Genomic DNA, 24804 nt, shown 5'->3' on the forward strand with positions numbered 1-24804 from the left:
AACTTGTACATTATATTTATTCATTGCACACAGACTGATGCATTCAAATGTTTATTTCATTTAATTTTGATGATTTGAAGTGGCAACAAATGAAAATCCAAAATTCCGTGTGTCACAAAATTAGAATATTACTTAAGGCTAATACAAAAAAGGGATTTTTAGAAATGTTGGCCAACTGAAAAGTATGAAAATGAAAAATATGAGCATGTACAATACTCAATACTTGGTTGGAGCTCCTTTTGCCTCAATTACTGCGTTAATGCGGCGTGGCATCTCAGGAAACAGAGTGGACCGACACCAGCAGATGACATGGCACCCCAAACCATCACCCAACCATGCAAATTTTGCATTTCCTTTGGAAATCGAGGTCCCAGAGTCTGGAGGAAGACAGGAGAGGCACAGGATCCACGTTGCCTGAAGTCTAGTGTAAAGTTTCCACCATCAGTGATGGTTTGGGGTGCCATGTCATCTGCTGGTGTCGGTCCACTCTGTTTCCTGAGATCCAGGGTCAACGCAGCAGTCTACCAGCAAGTTTTAGAGCACTTCCTGCTTCCTGCTGCTGACCTGCTCTATGGAGATGGAGATTTCAAGTTCCAACAGGACTTGGCGCCTGCACACAGCGCAAAATCTACCCGTGCCTGGTTTACGGACCATGGTATTTCTGTTCTATATTGGCCCGCCAACTCCCCTGACCTTAGCCCCATAGAAAATCTGTGGGGTATTGTGAAAAGGAAGATGCAGAATGCCAGACCCAAAAACGCAGAAGAGTTGAAGGCCACTATCAGAGCAACCTGGGCTCTCATAACACCTGAGCAGTGCCAGAAACTCATCGACTCCATGCCACGCCGCATTAACGCAGTAATTGAGGCAAAAGGAGCTCCAACCAAGTATTGAGTATTGTACATGCTCATATTTTTCATTTTCATACTTTTCAGTTGGCCAACATTTCTAAAAATCCCTTTTTTGTATTAGCCTTACATAATATTCTAATTTTGTGACACACGGAATTTTGGATTTTCATTTGTTGCCACTTCAAATCATCAAAATTAAATGAAATAAACATTTGAATGCATCAGTCTGTGTGCAATGAATACATATAATGTACAAGTTACACCTTTTGAATGCAATTACTGAAATAAATCAAGTTTTTCAAAATATTCTAATTTACTGGCTTTTACCTGTACAATAAAAACAATTTTGGTTCCAGTACAGAACCTTGGGGCACTCCATGTGTTATAATCTTTTTATCTGAATCTACATTGTTCATATGCACATACTGTTCTCTACCACCAAGATAACTTTTCAACCAATCATGAGCAAGACCTCTAAAACCATACCTCTGCATTTTGTTTAAAAGTCATGTGTGATGGATGGTGTCAAAGGCCTTGCTCAGGTCAATAAAAACGCCAACAACAAACTCCCTCTTATCAATAGCAGTGGTTACCTCCTCAACTAGTTCCATCACTGCCATGGAAGTGGACCTGCTTGGTCGAAAACCGTATTGGTGTTCACTTAGCAAGTGATGCTTATCAATAAAACTGTCTAATCTTGACACAAATAATTTTTCAAGGACTTTTGAAAATTGTGAGAGTAGAGAAATAGGCCTATAGTTGGTGAACTGATGCTTATCTCCACTTTTGAAGATGGGAATAACTTTTGCCGTTTTCATTTTCTTTGGGAAAACTCCTTTTATAAAAGAAATATTACCGTATTTTCCGCACTATAAGGCGCACCTAAAAACCACTAATTTTCTCAAAAGCTGACAGTGCGCCTTATAACCCGGTGCGCTTTATTACGATTCATTTTCATAAAGTTTCGATCTCGCAACTTCGGTAAACAGCCGCCATCTTTTTTCCCGGTAGAACAGGAAGCGCTTCTTCTTCTACGCAAGCAACCGCCAAGGAAAGCACCCGCCCCCATAGAACAGGAAGCGCTTCTTCTTCTACTGTAAGCAACCACCCGCCCCCGGAAGAAGAAGAAAAAACGCGCGGATATCACCGTACGTTTCATTTCCTGTTTACATCTGTAAAGACCACAAAATGGCTCCTACTAAGCGACAAGGATCCGGTTCATAAAAAGACGCAATCTCTCCATCCGCACACGGATTACTACCGTATTTCACAGCAACTGATATTCCTGTGAACCGCACTGTGGAACGGGAGCACGTACGGTGAATATTCGCACCACAGGGAATGAGAAGTCATCCTTCACTGTGGTTCTAGCTTGCCATGCTAACTTCCACCCATGGTGATATTCAAAAGGAAGACCTTGCCAAAAGAGACCTTTCCAGCCGGCGTCATCATAAAAGCTAACTCGAAGGGATGGATGGATGAAGAAAAGATGAGCGAGTGGTTAAGGGAAGTTTACGCGAAGAGGCCGGGTGGCTTTTTTCACACAGCTCCGAAGGCGAACACACCTTCACTAAGACGGGCAGACAGCGCCGGACGACATACGCCAACATTTGCCAGTGGATCGTAAATGCCTGGGCAGATATTTCGGTCACAACTGTGGTCCGAGCTTTCCGGAAGGCAGGATTCACAGAACTACTGGACAACAACAGCGACACTGACTCCGATGACTTCTACGAGACGGAACCGGCCATTTTGGATACCACGCTTGCGCAACTTTTCAATTCGGACACCGAAGACGAAGAATTCGAAGGATTTACGAATGAAGAATAACTTCAGAAGGTGAGCGCTATGTTTATTTTGTGTGTTGTGACATTAACGTTCGAGCAACATTATGTTGCTATTGCTCTACACCATTTTGAATTTTACTATGTTTGTGATTGCACATTTGCGTACATTTTGGGACAGAGTTGTTAGAACGCTGGTTTTCAATATATTATTAAAGTTTGACTGAACTATCTGACTGTTTTTTTGACATTCCCTTTAGCGCAGCGTAGGCGCGGCTTATAATCCGGGGCGGCTTATTGGTGGACAAAGTTATGAAATATGTAATTCATTGAAGGTGCGGCTAATAATCCGGTGCGCCTTATAGTGCGGAAAATACGGTACATGTATAAGTGAAGGGAACAGCTATAAAATCAACAATTTCTTTAATCAGAGAAAAGTCCAAGTCACAGCAGTCTGTTGACTTCTTGTTTTTCTGAGAATTTACAATTTCTGTGATTTCACTTTCATAAACACAGACTAAATCACTAGTTCCTATCCAAATACATCTGAACCAGTCTCGAGGACCGCGTGAAGTGCTGGCGTGGAGTACTTACAGAGAGTTGAGGGACCGCAGGCCTTGGAAAGCGTCGGACGCCAACTCCGATATCTGATTGTTACTCAGGTCTCTGTGGAAAGCAGCAAGACAAAAAGTGAAGAAAGCAGAACACGTCGGCCGGATCTGATATCGTTTTTCCGCATCGACTCACATTCTTCGCAGTTTCTTGTACGGCGAGAAGGCGCCCGTGGGTATCACCTTGATGGCGTTCTGCTCCAGTCGGCTGGAACCAAACGTAAACAGGAACAGCGTTCACAATCTCATTTTGGAGGCGTAACAATCCTGGATAAGCGGCCGCCAAGGTCTGGGGGAGGCGCTCAAATCAACGTGTCAGCATTTTCACCGGACTGCGATAAGCAAAGTCAGCCGTTGGACTGGGAACTATGTTGGAATAATTGTTTGTAAGTTATCACAAAAGAAACGTTGTATTATGAATGCTGTCTTTCGAGGCCTAACAAGAGGAAGAAGGCTCGTGAAACGCCACTGTGATTTCAACACGGACAGATGGCAGGATCTGCTCAACTTCCAGAGGAACTCTCTTTGAAGTGTTAAACGAACTCTCTTTGAAATATTTCACAAACTCTCTTCCAACTATTTGGTAACCGAGGTCAACGCTATTTACGACCCGCTGCCCTCTTGAAGTTGCTGTGGTCAGGAGACGGGAGGGGTTATCCATTGTCTTCCAACACCTGCCCCAGCTGGATCCAGGAAGAGCCCAAGCCCGAGAAATCCTCTTCTTGGTCTTCAAAGCGACCGAAAACAATGACTGTTTTACATACTTCCCATTCCTGATGTGACATGTGTTGGTGCGTGAACATTGAACATCTGAATAAATGAGGAGACGAAAACCTTCTTCGTCAGAGCGTGGTGCAGGACTGTACAGAGAGTGCAGTGGCCATGTCTCTCCTCAATATTGAGTCCAAATTGAATTCTGTCTCTGTTTGATTCCTTGCCTTTTGTCTTGTTTAATAGATGTCCTCAGTGTTTGAACGTGACAAACTATTTCACTGACTTGGTTTTCCGTTTGTGTTTTTTTCTCGGATCATGCACTGGCCTAGTGGTCTAGTGGTCTAGTGGTCTAGTCCTGCTTCTGCGAGGTTTTGTAGGTTTTGATGACATTTGGCGCGGTACTGGGCCTGGATTAAGGATTCTGAGAAGGATCCAGGAAACGGGATTCGAAGAATCAGCTGATATATTCATCATTTCGGTACTTCATCATCAATAGACGTCCATGTTTATTCATTTTGACCACCCCGTCTATTAGTGGTGGACTGACGGCTCCAAATAGCGGTGGTGTGTTTTATGCGCACCACCATATTAGTGGCTGTTCAGCAGGCATGCTCTTATTGTGAAAAAGACCAAAAAACTCACACGAGGCCCACAGATTTTATCTCATCGGAACCGTTCCGAGTATCAAAACTTTCCGCTCGACCTCGGCAATCGTGAGCTCACAAGAAAGATTATTTTTAAATATTCCAAATTACCCAATTCCCGCCACATTTTTCCCACTGAAAATGAATGGGACAAATTTCAAACTTGCACAATTTCCACACTTCTCCACCGATTCCAACCACTCCACTTTCTACACCTTCTACAGTACAATGTTTACTCTATTAGCTAACTTCCGTTATCTGAATAGCCATTTGTGATTTATTGCATGAAATAACAACTATTGTATTGTTTATGTTTCAAAATGATTCGACTATTCAATGTCCAAATACAAAGAGTAGAAATAATGAACAAAATGTCAGCTACTGTCTTGTTGTAAAACACCAATGAAAATGAAATGTAGCATTTAGACATTTAGAAAAAAAATGCAGTTTCTCAGTGTGAACATGAAATATCTCGTCTCTGCAGTCTATTCAATTGAATATAAGTTGAAAAGGATTCTCTTTTTATTTACCATTTACACAACGTGACAACTTCACTGCTTTTGGCTTTTGTACAAACGTCAATTATCTGGCATTAGCAGGTGAGAGACGTTTCATGAGAGCCGCTATCGAACAAAATGTGTAATCCTGATTAATAATTGTGATTTCAAAACTGACAAAAATAACCGTGCTACTACATATCACAATGTGTTTATTTAAAAAGCCATAGAACTGGCTGATCGTCGGCTACGGGCAAAATCTAAGGAATCCGATTGGACTGTGAACGTGGGTTCTGGAGGACAGCCTTACTGTACTGGAGGACATCCCTACTGAACTGGAGGACAGCCCTACTGTACTGGAGGACATCCCTACTATACTGGAGGACATCCCTACTATACTGGAGGACATCCCTACTGTACTGGAGGACATCCCTACTGTACTGGAGGACATCCCTACTGAACTGGAGGACATCCCTACTATACTGGAGGACATCCCTACTGTATTGGAGGACATCCCTACTATACTGGAGGACAGCCTTACTGTACTGGAGGACATCCCTACTGAACTGGAGGACATCCCTACTGAACTGGAGGACATCCCTACTGTACTGGAAGACATCCCTACTATACTGGAGGACATCCCTACTGAACTGGAGGACATCCCTACTGTACTGGAGGACAGCCTTACTGTACTGGAGGACATCCCTACTGTACTGGAGGACAGCCTTACTATACTGGAGGACATCCTTACTGTACTGGAGGACATCCCTACTGTACTGGAGGACATCCCTACTATACTGGAGGACAGCCTTACTATACTGGAAGACATCCCTACTATACTAGAGGACAGCCCTACTGTACTGGAGGACATCCCTACTGTACTGGAGGACATCCCTACTATACTGGAGGGCAGCCTTACTATACTGGAGGACATCCCTACTATACTGGAGGACATCCCTACTGTACTGGAGGACATCCCTACTATACTGGAGGACATCTCTACTGAACTGGAGGACATCCCTACTGAACTGGAGGACATCCCTACTGAACTGGAGGACAGCCCTACTGAACTGGAGGACATCCCTACTGTACTGGAGGACAGTTCTACTGAACTGGAGGACATCCCTACTATACTGGAGGACATCCCTACTGTACTGCAGGACATCCCTACTGTACTGGAGGACATCCCTACTGAACTGGAGGACATCCCTACTGTACTGGAGAACATCCCTACTGTACTGGAGAACATCCCTACTGTACTGGAGGACATCCCTACTGAAATGGAGGACATCCCTACTGTACTGGAGGACATCCCTACTATACTGGAGGACATCCCTACTATACTGGAGGACATCCATACTGAACTGGAGGACATCCTTACTGTACTGGATTAAAACTGCTGGAGGACAGCCCTACTATACTGGAGGACATCCCTACTGTACTGGAGGACAGCCTTACTATACTGGAGGACATCCCTACTGAACTGGAGGACATCCCTACTATACTGGAGGACAGCCTTACTATACTGGAGGACAGTCCTACTGAACTGGAGGACATCCCTACTATACTGGATGACATCCCTACTGTACTGGAGGACATCCCTACTATACTGGAGGACATCCCTACTGTACTGGAGGACATCCCTAATGTACTGGAGGACATCCCTACTATACTGGATGACATCCCTACTGTACTGGAGGACATCCCTACTATACTGGAGGACATCCCTACTATACTGGAGGACATCCATACTGAACTGGAGGACATCCTTACTGTACTGGATTAAAACTGCTGGAGGACAGCCCTACTATACTGGAGGACATCCCTACTGTACTGGAGGACAGCCTTACTATACTGGAGGACATCCCTACTGAACTGGAGGACATCCCTACTATACTGGAGGACAGCCTTACTATACTGGAGGACAGTCCTACTGAACTGGAGGACATCCCTACTATACTGGATGACATCCCTACTGTACTGGAGGACATCCCTACTATACTGGAGGACATCCCTACTGTACTGGAGGACATCCCTAATGTACTGGAGGACGGCGTGGCGCAGTGGAAGAGTGGCCGTGCGCGACCCGAGGGTCCCTGGTTCAATCCCCACCTAGTACCAACCTCGTCATGTCCGTTGTGTCCTGAGCAAGACACTTCACCCTTGCTCCTGATGGGTGCTGGTTAGCGCCTTGCATGGCAGCTCCCTCCATCAGTGTGTGAATGTGTGTGTGAATGGGTAAATGTGGAAGTAGTGTCAAAGCGCTTTGAGTACCTTGAAGGTAGAAAAGCACTATACAAGTACAACCCATTTATCATTTATTTATCATTTATTGGAGGACATCCCTACTATACTGGAGGACAGCCTTACTATACTGGAGGACATCCCTACTGTACTGGAGGACATCCCTACTATACTGGAGGACAGCCTTACTATACCGGAGGACATCCCTACTATACTAGAGGACAGCCCTACTGTACTGGAGGACATCCCTACTGTACTGGAGGACAGCCTTACTATACTGGAGGACATCCCTACTGTACTGGAGGACATCCCTACTGAACTGGAGGACATCCTTACTATACTGGAGGACATCCTTACTGCACTGGAGGACAGTCCTACTGAACTGGAGGACATCCCTACTATACTGGAAGACACCCCTACTGTACTGGAGGACAGCCCTGCTGTACTGGAGGACATCCCTACTGTACTGGAGGACAGCCTTACTATACTGGAGGACATCCCTACTGTACTGGAGGACATCCCTACTGAACTGGAGGACATCCTTACTATACTGGAGGACATCCTTACTGCACTGGAGGACAGTCCTACTGAACTGGAGGACATCCCTACTATACTGGAAGACACCCCTACTGTACTGGAGGACAGCCCTGCTGTACTGGAGGACAGTCCTACTGAACTGGAGGACATCCCTACTGAACTGGAGGACATCCCTACTGTATTGGAGGACATCCCTACTGTACTGGAGGACATGCCTACTGTACTGGAGGACATGCCTACTGTACTGGAGGACATCCCTACTGTACTGGAGGACAGTCCTACTATACTGGAGGACAGCCCTACTGAACTAGAGGACATTCCTACTGAACTGGAGGACATCCCTGCTGTACTGGAGAACATCCCTACTGTACTGGAGAACATCCCTACTGTACTGGAGGACATCCCTACTGAACTAGAGGACATCCCTACTGTACTGGAGGACCTCCCTACTGAACTGGAGGACATCCCTACTGAACTGGAGGACATCCCTACTGTACTGGAAGACATCTCTACTGAACTGGAGGACATCCCTACTGAACTGGAGGACATCCCTACTATACTGGAGGACATCCCTACTGAACTGGAGGACATCCCTACTGTACTGGAAGACATCTCTACTGTACTGGAGGACATCCCTACTGAACTGGAGGACATCCCTACTGTACTGGAAGACATCCCTACTATACTGGAGGACATCCCTACTGTACTGGAAGACATCTCTACTGTACTGGAGGACATCCCTACTGAACTGGAGGACATCCCTACTGTACTGGAAGACATCCCTACTATACTGGAGGACATCCCTACTGTACTAGAGGACATCCCTACTATACTGGAGGACATCCCTACTGAACTGGAGGACATCCCTACTATACTGGAGGACATCCCTACTGTACTGGAAGACATCTCTACTGTACTGGAGGACATCCCTACTGAACTGGAGGACATCCCTACTGTACTGGAAGACATCCCTACTATACTGGAGGACATCCCTACTGTACTGGAAGACATCTCTACTGAACTGGAGGACATCCCTACTGAACTGGAGGACATCCCTACTATACTGGAGGACCTCCCTACTGAACTGGAGGACATCCCTACTATACTGGAGGACAGTCCTACTGAACTCCGCTCAGTCAGTCCAAAGCGAGGCTCCTTTTAAAGTTGCGAGTGCAAGTCTGCCACACGAAGTGAGGGAAGCCAAGTTTTCACCAAACGATATGATCTGCCGCCTCTTTCAGACGGAGCTTTTAATTCCTCCGCCCTCATCCCCTCATTACTGTCTTTAATCAGAGAAGAGCTGCATGACCGCCATTTCTCATTTCACAGCTGTGTGGTTTTATTCCACCGCAGCCAGCGAGTCGACTCCTCAATGAGACGGAGAATGAGAGTTATTGTGGAGTGTGTTTGTGAGAACGGAGAGCCAGACAGTTATTGTGGAGAGTGTTTGTGAGAACGGAGAGCCAGAGAGTTATTGTGGAGAGTGTTTGTGAGAACGGAGAGCCAGAGAGTTATTGTGGAGTGTGTTTGTGCCTCTTACATTTCAGTGATGGTCTCTGGGAGGTTGGTGGGTATCTCAGTCAGACCCTTGCCTCGGCAGTCCACGATGTTGTTGCTGCAGGTGCACGACTCCGGGCACTGCAAGACGCTGCAGGACGAAGACGACGTCTGGTAACCTAGGGCGGGGGACAGCGACGGCGTTAGAGTCAGGCGCTAGTTGTGCATCTGCTGTAGCATCAAAAATAATAAACACTCATAATCGACGGATAGACCTGAAGTTGATCTCGAGATTTAAGCACTGAAAGTTAAAATAATATATATGGATATATGACCTATTTTTTTTAACAATTTTATTAGTGGGACCCTTTTGGATCTCTGAGACCTTTAGTGTGATTTATTTTAATAAACTGTCATTGATCAAAAATATTTAAAACTTGTAATCTAATCTAGACCTGAAGTTGATCTTGAGATTTAAGTATTGAAAGTTAAAATAATAAATATGGATGTATGACCTTTTTATAAAAATACAAAAAATTAAAATTATTAGTGGGACCCATTTGGATCTCTGAGACCTTTAGTGTGATTTATTATAACTGTCATTGTTCAAAAATAAAAACTTGTAATCGACCGACAGACCTGAAGTTGATCTTGAGATTTAAGTATTGAAAGTTAAAATAATATATATGGATATATGACCTATTTTTTTTTAACAATTTTATTAGTGGGACCCTTTTGGATCTCTGAGACCTTTAGTGTGATTTATTTTAATAAACTGTCATTGATCAAAAATATTTAAAACTTGTAATCTAATCCAGACCTGAAGTTGATCTTGAGATTTAAGTAATGAAAGTTAAAATAATAAATATGGATATATGACCTTTTTTTTTTTTTTTTTTTTAACAATTTTACTAGTGGGACCCTTTTGGATCTCTGAGACCTTTAGTGTGATTTATTATAACTGTCATTGTTCAAAAATAATAAAAACTTGTAATCGACCGACAGACCTGAAGTTGATCTTGAGATTTAAGCACTGAAAGTTAAAATAATATATATGGATGTATGGCCTATTTTTAACATTTATTAGTGGGACCCTTTTGGATCTCTGAGACCTTTAGTGGGATTTTTTTTTTTAACTGTCATTGTTAAAAAATAACAAACACTCATAATCGACGGATAGACCTGAAGTTGATCTCGAGATTTAAGCACTGAAAGTTAAAATAATATATATGGATATATGACCTATTTTTTTAACATTTATTAGTGGGAACCTTTTGGATCTCTGAGACATTTAGTGTGATTTATTATTACTGTCATTGTTCAAAAATAATAAAAACTTGTAATCGACTGATAGACCTGAAATTGATCTTGTGATTTAAGCACTGAAAGTTAAAATAATATATATGGATGTATGGCCTATTTTTAACATTTATTAGTGGGACCCTTTTGGATCTCTGAGACCTTTAGTGGGATTTTTTTTTTTAACTGTCATTGTTAAAAAATAACAAACACTCATAATCGACGGATAGACCTGAAGTTGATCTCGAGATTTAAGCACTGAAAGTTAAAATAATATATATGGATATATGACCTATTTTTTTAACATTTATTAGTGGGAACCTTTTGGATCTCTGAGACATTTAGTGTGATTTATTTTAATAAACTGTCATTGATCAAAAATATTTAAAACTTGTAATCTAATCTAGACCTGAAGTTGATCTTGAGATTTAAGTATTGAAAGTTAAAATAATAAATATGGATATATGACCTTTTTAAAAAAATACAAAAAAAAAAAATTATTTGTGGGACCCTTTTGGATCTCTGAGACCTTTAGTGTGATTTTTTTTTTAAAACGGTCATTGTTCAAAAATAAAAACTTGCAATCGACCGACAGACCTGAAATTGATCTTGAGATTTAAGTATTGAAAGTTAAAATAATAAATATGGATATATGACCTATTTTTTTTAAACAATTTTATTAGTGGGACCCTTTTGGATCTCCGAGACCTTTAGTGTGATTTATTATAACTGTCATTGTTCAAAAATAACAAAAACTTGTAATCGACCGATAGACTTGAAGTTGATCTTGTGATTTAAGCACTGAAAGTTAAAATATATATGATCTATTTTTTAACAATTTTATTAGTGGGACCCTTTTGGATCTCTGAGACCCTTAGTGTGATTTATTTTAATAAACTGTCATTGATCAAAAATATTTAAAACTTATAATCTAATCTAGACCTGAAGTTGATCTCGAGATTTAAGCACTGAAAGTTAAAATAATATATATGGATATATGACCTATTTTTTTTTAACAATTTTATTAGTGGGACCCTTTTGGATCTCTGAGACCTTTAGTGTGATTTATTATTACTGTCATTGTTCAAAAATAATAAAAACTTGTAATCGACCGATAGACCTGAAGTTGATCTTGAGATTTAAACACTGATAGTTAAAATAATAAATATGGATGTATGACCTTTTTATAAAAATACAAAAAATGAAAATTATTAGTGGGAGCCATTTGGATCTCTGAGACCTTTAGTGTGATTTTATTTTTAAATTGTCATTGTTCAAAAATAAAAACTTGTAATCGACCGACAGACCTGAAGTTGATCTTGAGATTTAAGCACTGAAAGTTAAAATAATATATATGGATATATGACCTATTTTTTTTAACAATTTTATTAGTGGGACCCTTTTGGATCTCTGAGACCTTTAGTGTGATTTATTTTAATAAACTGTCATTGATCAAAAATATTTAAAACTTGTAATCTAATCTAGACCTGAAGTTGATCTTGAGATTTAAGTATTGAAAGTTAAAATAATAAATATGGATATATGACCTTTTTATAAAAATACAAAAAATTAAAATTATTAGTGGGACCCTTTTGGATCTCTGAGACCTTTAGTGTGATTTTATTTTTAAATTGTCATTGTTCAAAAATAAAAACTTGTAATCGACCGACAGACCTGAAGTTGATCTTGAGATTTAAGCACTGAAAGTTAAAATAATATATATGGATATATGACCTATTTTTTTAAACAATTTTATTAGTGGGACCTTTTTGGATCTCTGAGACCTTTAGTGTGATTTATTTTAATAAACTGTCATTGATCAAAAATATTTAAAACTTGTAATCTAATCTAGACCTGAAGTTGATCTTGAGATTTAAGTATTGAAAGTTAAAATAATAAATATGGATGTATGACCTTTTTATAAAAATACAAAAAATGAAAATTATTAGTGGGACCCATTTGGATCTCTGAGACCTTTAGTGTGATTTTATTTTTAAATTGTCATTGTTCAAAAATAAAAACTTGTAATCGACCGACAGACCTGAAGTTGATCTTGAGATTTAAGCACTGAAAGTTAAAATAATATATATGGATATATGACCTATTTTTTTTTAACAATTTTATTAGTGGGACCCTTTTGGATCTCTGAGACCTTTAGTGTGATTTATTTTAATAAACTGTCATTGATCACAAATATTTAAAACTTGTAATCTAATCTAGACCTGAAGTTGATCTCGAGATTTAAGCACTGAAAGTTAAAATAATATATATGGATATATGACCTATTTTTAACAATTTTATTAGTGGGACCCTTTTGGATCTCTGAGACCTTCAGTGTGATTTATTATAACTGTCATTGTTCAAAAATAATAAAAACTTGTAATCGACCGATAGACCTGAAGTTGATCTTGAGATTTAAGCACTGATAGTTAAAATAATATATATGGATGTATGACCTATATTTAACATTTATTAGTGGGACCCTTTTGGATCTCTGAGACCTTTAGTGTGATTTATTTTAATAAACTGTCATTGATCAAAAATATTTAAAACTTGTAATCTAATCTAGACCTGAAGTTGATCTCGAGATTTAAGTATTGAAAGTTAAAATAATAAATATGGATATATGACCTTTTTATAAAAATACAAAAAATGAAAATTATTAGTGGGACCTTTTTGGATCTCTGAGACCTTTAGTGTGATTTTATTTTTAAACTGTCATTGTTCAAAAATAAAAACTTGTAATCGACCGACAGACCTGAAGTTGATCTTGAGATTTAAGTATTGAAAGTTAAAATAATAAATATGGATATATGACCTTTTTTTTTTTTTTTTTTTAACAATTTTACTAGTGGGACCCTTTTGGATCTCTGAGACCTTTAGTGTGATTTATTATAACTGTCATTGTTAAAAAATAATAAAAACTTTTAATCGACCGATAGACCTGAAGTTGATCTTGTGATTTAAGCACTGAAAGTTAAAATAATATATATGGATGTATGGCCTATTTTTAACATTTATTAGTGGGACCCTTTTGGATCTCTGAGACCTTTAGTGTGATTTTTTTTTTAACTGTCATTGTTCAAAAATAATAAACACTCATAATCGACGGATAGACCTGAAATTGATCTTGAGATTTAAGCACTGAAAGTTAAAATAATATATATGGATATATGACCTATTTTTTTAAACAATTTTATTAGTGGGACCCTTTTGGATCTCTGAGACCTTTAGTGTGATTTATTTTAATAAACTGTCATTGATCAAAAATATTTAAAACTTGTAATCTAATCTAGACCTGAAGTTGATCTTGAGATTTAAGTATTGAAAGTTAAAATAATAAATATGGATGTATGACCTTTTTATAAAAATACAAAAAATTAAAATTATTAGTGGGACCCTTTTGGATCTCTGAGACCTTTAGTGTGATTTTATTTTTAAATTGTCATTGTTCAAAAATAAAAACTTGTAATCGACCGACAGACCTGAAGTTGATCTTGAGATTTAAGCACTGAAAGTTAAAATAATATATATGGATATATGACCTATTTTTTTTAACAATTTTATTAGTGGGACCCTTTTGGATCTCTGAGACCTTTAGTGTGATTTATTTTAATAAACTGTCATTGATAAAAAATATTTAAAACTTGTAATCTAATCTAGACCTGAAGTTGATCTTGAGATTTAAGTATTGAAAGTTAAAATAATAAATATGGATATATGACCTTTTTATAAAAATACAAAAAATTACAATTATTAGTGGGACCCATTTGGATCTCTGAGACCTTTAGTGTGATTTTATTTTTAAATTGTCATTGTTCAAAAATAAAAACTTGTAATCGACCGACAGACCTGAAGTTGATCTTGAGATTTAAGTATTGAAAGTAAAAATAATTTATATGGATATATGACCTTTTATTTTTAACAATTTTATTAGTGGGGCCCTTTTGGATCTCTGAGACTTTTAGTGTGATTTTTTTTTAGCTGTCACTCTTCAAAAATAATAAACACTCATAATCCACCAATAGATCTGAAGTTGATCTCGAGATTTAAGCACTGAAAGTTAAAATAATATATATGGATATATGACCTATTTTTTTTAACAATTTTATTAGTGGGACCCTTTTGGATCTCTGAGACCTTTAGTGTGATTTATTATTACTGTCATTGTTCAAAAATAATAAAAACTTGTAATCGACCGATAGACCTGAAGTTGATCTTGAGATTTAAACACTGATAGTTAAAATAATAAATATGGATGTATGACCTTTTTATAAAAATACAAAAAATGAAAATTATTAGTGGGAGCCATTTGGATCTCTGAGACCTTTAGTGTGATTTTATTTTTAAATTGTCATTGTTCAAAAATAAAAACTTGTAATCGACCGACAGACCTGAAGTTGATCTTGAGATTTAAGCACTGAAAGTTAAAATAATATATATGGATATATGACCTATTTTTTTTTACAATTTTATTAGTGGGACCCTTTTGGATCTCTGAGACCTTTAGTGTGATTTATTTTAATAAACTGTCATTGATCAAAAATATTTAAAACTTGTAATCTAATCTAGACCTGAAGTTGATCTTGAGATTTAAGTATTGAAAGTTAAAATAATAAATATGGATGTATGACCTTTTTATAAAAATACAAAAAATGAAAATTATTAGTGGGACCCTTTTGGATCTCTGAGACCTTTAGTGTGATTTTATTTTTAAACTGTCATTGTTCAAAAATAAAAACTTGTAATCGACCGACAGACCTGAAGTTGATCTTGAGATTTAAGCACTGAAAGTTAAAATAATATATATAGATATATGACCTATTTTTTTTAACAATTTTATTAGTGGGACCCTTTTGGATCTCTGAGACCTTTAGTGTGATTTATTTTAATAAACTGTCATTGATCAAAAATATTTAAAACTTGTAATCTAATCTAGACCTGAAGTTGATCTTGAGATTTAAGTATTGAAAGTTAAAATAATAAATATGGATGTATGACCTTTTTATAAAAATACAAAAAATGAAAATTATTAGTGGGACCCATTTGGATCTCTGAGACCTTTAGTGTGATTTTATTTTTAAACTGTCATTGTTCAAAAATAAAAACTTGTAATCGACCGACAGACCTGAAGTTGATCTTGAGATTTAAGCACTGAAAGTTAAAATAATATATATGGATATATGACCTTTTTTTTTTTAACAATTTTATTAGTGGGACCCTTTTGGATCTCTGAGACCTTTAGTGTGATTTATTTTAATAAACTGTCATTGATCAAAAATATTTAAAACTTGTAATCTAATCTAGACCTGAAGTTGATCTTGAGATTTAAGTATTGAAAGTTAAAATAATAAATATGGATGTATGACCTTTTTATAAAAATACAAAAAATGAAAATTATTAGTGGGACCCATTTGGATCTCTGAGACCTTTAGTGTGATCTTATTTTTAAACTGTCATTGTTCAAAAATAAAAACTTGTAATCGACCGACAGACCTGAAGTTGATCTTGAGATTTAAGCACTGAAAGTTAAAATAATATATATGGATATATGACCTATTTTTTTTTAACAATTTTATTAGTGGGACCCTTTTGGATCTCTGAGACCTTTAGTGTGATTTATTTTGATAAACTGTCATTGATCAAAAATATTTAAAACTTGTAATCTAATCTAGACCTGAAGTTGATCTTGAGATTTAAGTATTGAAAGTTAAAATAATAAATATGGATGTATGACCTTTTTATAAAAATACAAAAAATGAAAATTATTAGTGGGACCCATTTGGATCTCTGAGACCTTTAGTGTGATTTTATTTTTAAACTATCATTGTTCAAAAATAAAAACTTGTAATCGACCGACAGACCTGAAGTTGATCTTGAGATTTAAGCACTGAAAGTTAAAATAATATATATGGATATATGACCTATTTTTTTTAACAATTTTATTAGTGGGACCCTTTTGGATCTCTGAGACCTTTAGTGTGATTTATTTTGATAAACTGTCATTGATCAAAAATATTTAAAACTTGTAATCTAATCTAGACCTGAAGTTGATCTTGAGATTTAAGTATTGAAAGTTAAAATAATAAATATGGATGTATGACCTTTTTATAAAAATACAAAAAATGAAAATTATTAGTGGGACCCATTTGGATCTCTGAGACCTTTAGTGTGATTTTATTTTTAAATTGTCATTGTTCAAAAATAAAAACTTGTAATCGACCGACAGACCTGAAGTTGATCTTGAGATTTAAGCACTGAAAGTTAAAATAATATATATGGATGTATGACCTATTTTTTTTAACAATTTTATTAGTGGGACCCTTTTGGATCTCTGAGACCTTTAGTGTGATTTATTTTAATAAACTGTCATTGATCAAAAATATTTAAAACTTGTAATCTAATCTAGACCTGAAGTTGATCTCGAGATTTAAGTATTGAAAGTTAAAATAATAAATATGGATATATGACCTTTTTATAAAAATACAAAAAATGAAAATTATTAGTGGGACCCTTTTGGATCTCTGAGACCTTTAGTGTGATTTTATTTTTAAACTGTCATTGTTCAAAAATAAAAACTTGTAATCGACCGACAGACCTGAAGTTGATCTTGAGATTTAAGTATTGAAAGTTAAAATAATATATATGGATATATGACCTATTTTTTTTAAACAATTTTATTAGTGGGACCCTTTTGGATCTCTGAGACATTTAGTGTGATTTATTTTAATAAACTGTCATTGATCAAAAATATTTAAAACTTGTAATCTAATCTAGACCTGAAGTTGATCTTGAGATTTAAGTAATGAAAGTTAAAATAATAAATATGGATGTATGACCTTTTTATAAAAATACAAAAAATTAAAATTATTAGTGGGACCCTTTTGGATCTCTGAGACCTTTAGTGTGATTTTATTTTTAAATTGTCATTGTTCAAAAATAAAAACTTGTAATCGACCGACAGACCTGAAGTTGATCTTGAGATTTAAGCACTGAAAGTTAAAATAATATATATGGATATATGACCTATTTTTTTTAACAATTTTATTAGTGGGACCCTTTTGGATCTCTGAGACCTTTAGTGTGATTTATTTTAATAAACTGTCATTGATAAAAAATATTTAAAACTTGTAATCTAATCTAGACCTGAAGTTGATCTTGAGATTTAAGTATTGAAAGTTAAAATAATAAATATGGATATATGACCTTTTTATAAAAATACAAAAAATTTAAATCATTAGTGGGACCCTTTTGGATCTCTGAGACCTTTAGTGTGATTTTATTTTTAAATTGTCATTGTTCAAAAATAAAAACTTGTAATCGACCGACAGACCTGAAGTTGATCTTGAGATTTAAGCACTGAAAGTTAAAATAATATATATGGATATATGACCTATTTTTTTTAAACAATTTTATTAGTGGGACCCTTTTGGATCTCTGAGACCTTTAGTGTGATTTATTATAACTGTCATTGTTCAAAAATAATAAAAACCTGTAATCGACCGATAGACCTGAAATTGATCTTGAGATTTAAGTATTGAAAGTTAAAATAATAAATATGGATATGTGACTTATTTTTAACAATTTTATCAGTGGGACCCTTTTGGATCTCTGAGACCTTTAGTGGTATTTTTATTTTTTTTAACTGTCATTGTTCAAAAATAAAAACTTATAACCTGAAGTTGATCACGAGATTTAAAAATATTTAAAAATATATTTTAAAAATAAAAATCAATTTTTGATTTTTTCGAATCGATTAAGAATCGTCATGACAATTAAGAATCGTTAATTAATTGTCAGCCCTTAAAAAGCAATGTTATGAATTATTGACCTACTTCAGGTTTCAATTGCTTCGCTTCAAATATTCCATTTTGAACATATTTTGGGGTAAAATTATGCTTTTTTTTTTTTTTTGCCTTAAAAATTTTTTTTTTTCTTTGACAAAAACGACAGGAAACATTTAAAACAATAAAAGTTTATGTCAACGGACAGATCTGAAGTTGATCTGTAGATATTCCAAAAAAATAAAAACTGTCATTGATAAAAAATATTTAAAACTTGTAATCTAATCTAGACCTGAAGTTGATCTTGAGATTTAAGTATTGAAAGTTAAAATAATAAATATGGATATATGACCTTTTTATAAAAATACAAAAAATTAAAATTATTAGTGGGACCCTTTTGGATCTCTGAGACCTTTAGTGTGATTTTATTTTTAAACTGTCATTGTTCAAAAATAAAAACTTGTAATCGACCGACAGACCTGAAGTTGATCTTGAGATTTAAGCACTGAAAGTTAAAATAATATATATGGATATATGACCTATTTTTTTTAAACAATTTTATTAGTGGGACCCTTTTGGATCTCTGAGACCTTTAGTGTGATTTATTTTAATAAACTGTCATTGATCAAAAATATTTAAAACTTGTAATCTAATCTAGACCTGAAGTTGATCTTGAGATTTAAGTATTGAAAGTTAAAATAATAAATATGGATATATGACCTTTTTATAAAAATACAAAAAATTAAAATTATTAGTGGGACCCTTTTGGATCTCTGAGACCTTTAGTGGGATTTTTTTTTTTTTTTAACTGTCATTGTTCAAAAATAAAAACTTATAACCTGAAGTTGATCACGAGATTTAAAAATATTTAAAAATATATTTTAAAAATAAAAATCAATTTTTGATTTTTTCGAATCGATTAAGAATCGTCATTACAATTAAGAATCGTTAATTAATTGTCAGCCCTTAAAAAGCAATGTTATGAATTATTGACCTACTTCAGGTTTCAATTGCTTCGCTTCAAATTTTCCATTTTGAACATATTTTGGGGTAAAATTATGCTTTTTTTTTTTTTTTTGCCTTAAAAATTTTTTTTTTTCTTTGACAAAAACGACATGAAACATTTAAAACAATAAAAGTTTATGTCAACGGACAGATCTGAAGTTGATCTGTAGATATTCCAAAAAAATAAAAACTGTCATTGATAAAAAATATTTAAAACTTGTAATCTAATCTAGACCTGAAGTTGATCTTGAGATTTAAGTATTGAAAGTTAAAATAATAAATATGGATATATGACCTTTTTATAAAAATACAAAAAATTTAAATTATTAGTGGGACCCTTTTGGATCTCTGAGACCTTTAGTGTGATTTTATTTTTAAATTGTCATTGTTCAAAAATAAAAACTTGTAATCGACCGACAGACCTGAAGCTAATCTTGAGATTTAAGCACTGAAAGTTAAAATAATATATATGGATATATGACCTATTTTTTTTTAACAATTTTATTAGTGGGACCCTTTTGGATCTCTGAGACCTTTAGTGTGATTTATTTTAATAAACTGTCATTGATCAAAAATATTTAAAACTTGTAATCTAATCTAGACCTGAAGTTGATCTTGAGATTTAAGTATTGAAAGTTAAAATAATAAATATGGATGTATGACCTTTTTATAAAAATACAAAAAATTAAAATTATTAGTGGGACCCTTTTGGATCTCTGAGACCTTTAGTGGGATTTTTATTTTTTTTAACTGTCATTGTTCAAAAATAAAAACTTATAACCTGAAGTTGATCACGAGATTTAAAAATATTTAAAAATATATTTTAAAAATAAAAATCAATTTTTGATTTTTTCGAATCGATTAAGAATCGTCATTACAATTAAGAATCGTTAATTAATTGTCAGCCCTTAAAAAGCAATGTTATGAATTATTGACCTACTTCAGGTTTCAATTGCTTCGCTTCAAATATTCCATTTTGAACATATTTTGGGGTAAAATTATGCTTTTTTTTTTTTTTTTTTTGCCTTAAAAAAAAATGTTTTCTTTGACAAAAACGACAGGAAACATTTAAAACAATAAAAGTTTATGTCAACGGACAGATCTGAAGTTGATCTGTAGATATTCCAAAAAAATAAAAACTGTCATTGATAAAAAATATTTAAAACTTGTAATCTAATCTAGACCTGAAGTTGATCTTGAGATTTAAGTATTGAAAGTTAAAATAATAAATATGGATATATGACCTTTTTATAAAAATACAAAAAATTTAAATTATTAGTGGGACCCTTTTGGATCTCTGAGACCTTTAGTGTGATTTTATTTTTAAATTGTCATTGTTCAAAAATAAAAACTTGTAATCGACCGACAGACCTGAAGCTAATCTTGAGATTTAAGCACTGAAAGTTAAAATAATATATATGGATATATGACCTATTTTTTTTTAACAATTTTATTAGTGGGACCCTTTTGGATCTCTGAGACCTTTAGTGTGATTTATTTTAATAAACTGTCATTGATCAAAAATATTTAAAACTTGTAATCTAATCTAGACCTGAAGTTGATCTTGAGATTTAAGTATTGAAAGTTAAAATAATAAATATGGATGTATGACCTTTTTATAAAAATACAAAAAATTAAAATTATTAGTGGGACCCTTTTGGATCTCTGAGACCTTTAGTGGGATTTTTATTTTTTTTAACTGTCATTGTTCAAAAATAAAAACTTATAACCTGAAGTTGATCACGAGATTTAAAAATATTTAAAAATATATTTTAAAAATAAAAATCCATTTTTGATTTTTTCGAATCGATTAAGAATCGTCATTACAATTAAGAATCGTTAATTAATTGTCAGCCCTTAAAAAGCAATGTTATGAATTATTGACCTACTTCAGGTTTCAATTGCTTCGCTTCAAATATTCCATTTTGAACATATTTTGGGGTAAAATTATGCTTTTTTTTTTTTTTTTTTTTGCCTTAAAAAAAAAATGTTTTCTTTGACAAAAACGACAGGAAACATTTAAAACAATAAAAGTTTATGTCAACGGACAGATCTGAAGTTGATCTGTAGATATTCCAAAAAAATAAAAACTGTCATTGATAAAAAATATTTAAAACTTGTAATCTAATCTAGACCTGAAGTTGATCTTGAGATTTAAGTATTGAAAGTTAAAATAATAAATATGGATATATGACCTTTTTATAAAAATACAAAAAATTAAAATTATTAGTGGGACCCTTTTGGATCTCTAAGACCTTTAGTGTGATTTTATTTTTAAATTGTCATTGTTCAAAAATAAAAACTTGTAATCGACCGAGAGACCTGAAGCTGATCTTGAGATTTAAGCACTGAAAGTTAAAATAATATATATGGATATATGACCTATTTTTTTTTAACAATTTTATTAGTGGGACCCTTTTGGATCTCTGAGACCTTTAGTGTGATTTATTTTAATAAACTGTCATTGATCAAAAATATTTAAAACTTGTAATCTAATCTAGACCTGAAGTTGATCTTGAGATTTAAGTATTGAAAGTTAAAATAATAAATATGGATATATGACCTTTTTATAAAAATACAAAAAATTAAAATTATTAGTGGGACCCTTTTGGATCTCTGAGACCTTTAGTGGGATTTTTATTTTTTTTAACTGTCATTGTTCAAAAATAAAAACTTATAACCTGAAGTTGATCACGAGATTTAAAAATATTTAAAAATATATTTTAAAAATAAAAATCAATTTTTGATTTTTTCGAATCGATTAAGAATCGTCATGACAATTAAGAATCGTTAATTAATTGTCAGCCCTTAAAAAGCAATGTTATGAATTATTGACCTACTTCAGGTTTCAATTGCTTCGCTTCAAATATTCCATGTTGAACATATTTTGGGGTAAAATTATGCTTTTTTTTTTTTTTTTTTTGCCTTAAAAAAAAAAAGTTTTCTTTGACAAAAACGACACGAAACATTTAAAACAATAAAAGTTTATGTCAACGGACAGATCTGAAGTTGATCTGTAGATATTCCAAAAAAATAAAAACTGTCATTGATAAAAAATATTTAAAACTTGTAATCTAATCTAGACCTGAAGTTGATCTTGAGATTTAAGTATTGAAAGTTAAAATAATAAATATGGATATATGACCTTTTTATAAAAATACAAAAAATTAAAATTATTAGTGGGACCCTTTTGGATCTCTGAGACCTTTAGTGTGATTTTATTTTTAAATTGTCATTGTTCAAAAATAAAAACTTGTAATCGACCGACAGACCTGAAGTTGATCTTGAGATTTAAGCACTGAAAGTTAAAATAATATATATGGATATATGACCTATTTTTTTTTAACAATTTTATTAGTGGGACCCTTTTGGATCTCTGAGACCTTTAGTGTGATTTATTTTAATAAACTGTCATTGATCAAAAATATTTAAAACTTGTAATCTAATCTAGACCTGAAGTTGATCTTGAGATTTAAGTATTGAAAGTTAAAATAATAAATATGGATATATGACCTTTTTATAAAAATACAAAAAATTAAAATTATTAGTGGGACCCTTTTGGATCTCTGAGACCTTTAGTGGGATTTTTATTTTTTTTAACTGTCATTGTTCAAAAATAAAAACTTATAACCTGAAGTTGATCACGAGATTTAAAAATATTTAAAAATATATTTTAAAAATAAAAATCAATTTTTGATTTTTTCGAATCGATTAAGAATCGTCATGACAATTAAGAATCGTTAATTAATTGTCAGCCCTTAAAAAGCAATGTTATGAATTATTGACCTACTTCAGGTTTCAATTGCTTCGCTTCAAATATTCCATTTTGAACATATTTTGGGGTAAAATTATGCTTTTTTTTTTTTTTTTGCCTTAAAAAATTTTTTTTTTCTTTGACAAAAACGACATGAAACATTTAAAACAATAAAAGTTTATGTCAACGGACAGATCTGAAGTTGATCTGTAGATATTCCAAAAAAATAAAAACTGTCATTGATAAAAAATATTTAAAACTTGTAATCTAATCTAGACCTGAAGTTGATCTTGAGATTTAAGTATTGAAAGTTAAAATAATAAATATGGATATATGACCTTTTTATAAAAATACAAAAAATTAAAATTATTAGTGGGACCCTTTTGGATCTCTGAGACCTTTAGTGTGATTTTATTTTTAAATTGTCATTGTTCAAAAATAAAAACTTGTAATCGACCGACAGACCTGAAGTTGATCTTGAGATTTAAGCACTGAAAGTTAAAATAATATATATGGATATATGACCTATTTTTTTTTAACAATTTTATTAGTGGGACCCTTTTGGATCTCTGAGACCTTTAGTGTGATTTATTTTAATAAACTGTCATTGATCAAAAATATTTAAAACTTGTAATCTAATCTAGACCTGAAGTTGATCTTGAGATTTAAGTATTGAAAGTTAAAATAATAAATATGGATATATGACCTTTTTATAAAAATACAAAAAAATTAAAATTATTAGTGGGACCCTTTTGGATCTCTGAGACCTTTAGTGTGATTTTATTTTTCAAAAATAAAAACTTGTAATCGACCGATAGACCTGAAGTTGATTTTGAGATTTAAGTATTGAAAGTTAAAATAATATATATGGATATATGACCTATTTTCAACAACTTTATTAGTGGGACCCTTTTGGACCTCTGAGACCTTTAGTGTGATTTTTTATAACTGTCATTGTTCAAAAATAATAAACACTCATAATCGACGGATAGACCTGAAGTTGATCTCGAGATTTAAGCACTGAAAGTTAAAATAATATATATGGATATATGACCTACTTTTTAACAATTTTATTAGTGGGACCCTTTTGGATCTTTGAGACCTTTAGTGTGATTTTTTATAACTGTCATTGTTCAAAAATAATAAAAACCTGTACCGTAATCGACCGATAGACCTGAAGTTGATCTTGAGATTTAAGTATTGTAAGTTAAAATAATAAATATGGATATGTGACTTATTTTTAACAATTTTATCAGTGGGACCCTTTTGGATCTCTGAGACCTTTAGTGGGATTTTTATTTTTTTTAACTGTCATTGTTCAAAAATAAAAACTTATAACCTGAAGTTGATCACGAGATTTAAAAATAAAAATCCATTTTTGATTTTTTTCGAATCGATTAAGAATCGTCATTACAATTAAGAATCGTTAATTAATTGTCAGCCCTTAAAAAGCAATGTTATGAATTATTGACCTACTTCAGGTTTCAATTGCTTCGCTTCAAATATTCCATTTTGAACATATTTTGGGGTAAAATTATGCTTTTTTTTTTTTTTTTTGCCTTAAAAAAAAAATGTTTTCTTTG

At 33.8% G+C, this 24804-nt stretch overlaps 2 protein-coding genes and 1 pseudogene across 4 annotated transcripts in view; all 3 read right to left on the bottom strand.

The window, feature by feature from the left end:
- Positions 1 to 24804, bottom strand: part of slit2 (slit homolog 2 (Drosophila)) — a 595329-nt gene that overhangs the window by 224896 nt on the left and 345629 nt on the right. For all 3 annotated transcript variants that reach the window (XM_061984403.2, XM_061984402.2, XM_061984404.2), the window contains exons 9-11: positions 9423 to 9558; positions 3383 to 3454; positions 3230 to 3301 (exon numbers count right to left, since the gene is read on the bottom strand). In XM_061984403.2, coding sequence (XP_061840387.2) covers positions 3230 to 3301; positions 3383 to 3454; positions 9423 to 9558 — 280 coding nt within the window. The remainder of the gene's footprint in view (positions 1 to 3229; positions 3302 to 3382; positions 3455 to 9422; positions 9559 to 24804) is intronic.
- On the bottom strand, positions 5362 to 8284 carry LOC133622076 (uncharacterized). Its single transcript, XM_061984622.2, has 8 exons — positions 8249 to 8284; positions 7569 to 8168; positions 7451 to 7529; positions 6902 to 7197; positions 6602 to 6869; positions 5950 to 6500; positions 5782 to 5910; positions 5362 to 5637 (listed from the first exon to the last, which is right to left on the bottom strand). Exons 1-8 carry the CDS (start codon positions 8282 to 8284, stop codon positions 5362 to 5364), a joined length of 2235 nt encoding a protein of 744 aa, XP_061840606.2.
- Positions 8295 to 9151, bottom strand: LOC133622077 (uncharacterized; annotated as a pseudogene).

The sequence above is a fragment of the Nerophis lumbriciformis genome, linkage group LG25 (assembly GCF_033978685.3).
Source record: "Nerophis lumbriciformis linkage group LG25, RoL_Nlum_v2.1, whole genome shotgun sequence".
Classification (NCBI taxonomy): domain Eukaryota; kingdom Metazoa; phylum Chordata; class Actinopteri; order Syngnathiformes; family Syngnathidae; genus Nerophis; species Nerophis lumbriciformis.

Bases quoted from the DNA above. Each gene is read 5' to 3' on its own strand.
- LOC133622076 (XM_061984622.2), bottom strand. From the start codon at position 8,284: ATGTCCTCCAGTACAGTAGGGATGTTCTCCAGTACA. The intron at 7,198-7,450 runs GTAGGGATGTCC...GGATTGAACCAG, and splicing joins TAAGGCTGTCCTCCAGTATA to GGACCCTCGGGTCGCGCACG. The intron at 6,870-6,901 runs GTCCTCCAGCAG...CAGTACAGTAAG, and splicing joins TCCTCCAGTATAGTAGGGCT to GATGTCCTCCAGTTCAGTAT.